Source organism: Mucor mucedo (genome assembly GCF_025094135.1).
Source record: "Mucor mucedo strain NRRL 3635 chromosome Unknown EV154scaffold_226, whole genome shotgun sequence".
Taxonomy (NCBI): domain Eukaryota; kingdom Fungi; phylum Mucoromycota; class Mucoromycetes; order Mucorales; family Mucoraceae; genus Mucor; species Mucor mucedo.
Window position 1 is genome coordinate 187 of NW_026252510.1, and position 2,269 is coordinate 2,455.

The following is a 2,269-nucleotide window of genomic DNA, read 5'->3' on the forward strand; positions in this document are numbered from 1 at the left end:
TCATAATAGTATATTTTTTCTAAATCTTTCTTATCGGAATTTCATGTTCACAGAACTTCGCCACTTTTTCCTCTGCTCTTAAGGCTTTTGGTAACATGACTTGACATTAGGAATCTCCATCAAAGACTAATTTCTTTTCTTTTTCTTCTGGCAATTAAGTTTCGTGCATTTTTATTTCCGTCGTTGTGGTAATTATTTTTAGATAGGTCGAAATGTCTCTGTTCTAACTGTCTTTATTTTTTTCTTCTAGCGTATTGTTGTTGGTAGGCATGTTGTGGTCATTCCTTGGTTTTTTGGTCCGTTTGGCTATCAACATCCTTTTTCGTGATGTTAAGTCAGCTGTAGTGACATCTTCGTCCCCGGTTTCTTCTGTCGTGCCTTGTACTGCTGTCAGACATTCTGATGCGGTTTCGTCTGTTCGGGGTGCTTCTGCTGTGGCTTCCTCTGCTGTGGCCTCTTCTGCTGTGGCCTCTTCTGCTGTAGCTTCTTCTGCTGTAGCTTCTTCTGCTGTAGCTTCTTCTGCTGTAGCTTCTTCTGCTGTTGCTTCTACTGCTGTGGCGTCATCTTCTGTGGCTTCATCTGCCGTCGCTTCTTCTGCTGGTGCTTCATCTGCTCTGGCTTCATCTTTTGTGACTTCTTCTGCTGGTGCTTCTTCTGCCGTGGCTTCCTCTGCTGTGTCTTCCTCTGCTGTGACTTCTTCTAACGTGCGACCTTTGTATGTAGCTCCTTCTGTCGTGGGTCCTGTTGTTGTGGCCTCTTCTGTTGCGGCATCCTCCGCCGTGATTCCTTGTTCCGTGGCTTCTTCTGCTGTGGCATCTTCTGGTGTGACACCTTCCGTCGTGGGTCCTCCGACCTTAGCTCCTCTTGTGATGCTTCCTCCCGTGGTGGTTCCCTTGGCCGTGTTGCCTGATGTTGTCGAGTTTTCTACTTCAGTTACTCCGGCTATGCTGGCCTTCGCTGTTGAACGGTGGACCACCATGGTCTCTAGCGTAGTGTCCCCGGGTGTGCTGCCTTCTGGTTTGATGACAATGAGCACCACCGACATCATCAGCAAAAACAATTGTTCCCGCTCGGTGGAGGTACGTAGCACTACCACCAATGTTGCTATCCCAGCCGCAGTAGAAAACAAAACCACGAATACCGCTGCTGATGTCTATTCTTCTGCTGATGTCGCTGTCGTCACTGCAACCGCCATCAATTGCCCCGATGCTGATATTGGCAACTACGCTGATATTGATAGCGCAAATGTCACCACCACCACCAATATGAAAGTCACGACCAATATCACCGCCACCACCAATACGACCACCACCATCAATGCCCCGAGTACCAACACCATTGATCGTACCACCAAGTCCTTTGCTCGTCGAGCTCGTGCTCTGGTTCGTGGTCGAATTCGTTTCGGACATGGTGAATGTAGACCTCTGCGTATCAAATGCGCACGTCGTCATAGTTATTTGGTTCCCTCTGGGGCTATCGTCGACGATGCCATGGATATCGATAACCCCATGGATATCGATAATCCTATAGATATCACTGGTACGCCTGCCCCTGTAACCCCTGTGGTATTGTCTGTTGACACAGTGCAATCTTCGGTCTTTGTCTGTTCTCCTTTGTGTGTTGGTCCTGTTGTTGTTGAACCTTTCTCTGCGGAGACCAATTCTGATGGTGTGTTTGTTGGTAGCGCGTTGGAGTCAGACTCTGTGTCCACTCCTTCCTCTGTCGGTCCCTTGTTTGGTGACCCAATGGAGATTGAACCTGTCGCTGTTGGTTCTTTTACTGGTAAACCGTCGGTTGTTGAGTCTGTCTTCTCTCCTTGTGTTGATCCTGTGGTGTGTGACCTGGCTGAGGTTGATCCTGTTGCTGTTGATTCTTCTTCTGATGGATCTTCGGCTCTAAAACCTGCTGTTGCTGCTTTTTCTGTGTCTCCGGGTGTGTCGTCTGCCTCTGCCCCTTTCCCTCTGCCTGTTGCTTCTGTTGGTGGAGATGAATCCACGTCGGTGAAGTATGCTGATCCAGACGAAGCGTTTTTCGCTCAATTAGCTTTGGAACCAGATGGTAAGTGTAAACAAATAAGTTATTTAGGTATTTGCATTATTTTAATGTGGAACGTTTTTTTCGTATAGAATATTTGGACAATTTGAACGAAGAAATAAACTAAACTTTGCTTCATCTGTTCTTTTCTTCAAACAAAAAAGCGAATATTATTGTCGAAATCCGACTTTCAAAAAGTGACACATATTGGAATGATAATTGATTATATACGGAG

The 2,269-nt window shown here is 46.5% G+C and overlaps 2 protein-coding genes across 2 annotated transcripts; one reads left to right on the forward strand and one right to left on the reverse strand.

Annotated features, from left to right (window-relative positions):
- Positions 1-223: 223 nt before the first annotated feature.
- On the reverse strand, positions 224-979 carry EV154DRAFT_571396 (uncharacterized protein; the record flags this gene model as incomplete). Its single annotated transcript, XM_051606265.1, has 1 exon — positions 224-979. One exon carries the CDS (start codon positions 977-979, stop codon positions 224-226), a length of 756 nt encoding a protein of 251 aa, XP_051450763.1.
- Positions 980-1,028: 49 nt separating this feature from the next.
- On the forward strand, positions 1,029-2,161 carry EV154DRAFT_571397 (uncharacterized protein; the record flags this gene model as incomplete). The annotated part of the gene is made up of 2 exons (XM_051606266.1): positions 1,029-2,058; positions 2,127-2,161. The coding sequence occupies 2 exons, from the start codon at positions 1,029-1,031 to the stop codon at positions 2,159-2,161; spliced, it is 1,065 nt and encodes a 354-aa protein (XP_051450764.1).
- Positions 2,162-2,269: the final 108 nt, after the last annotated feature.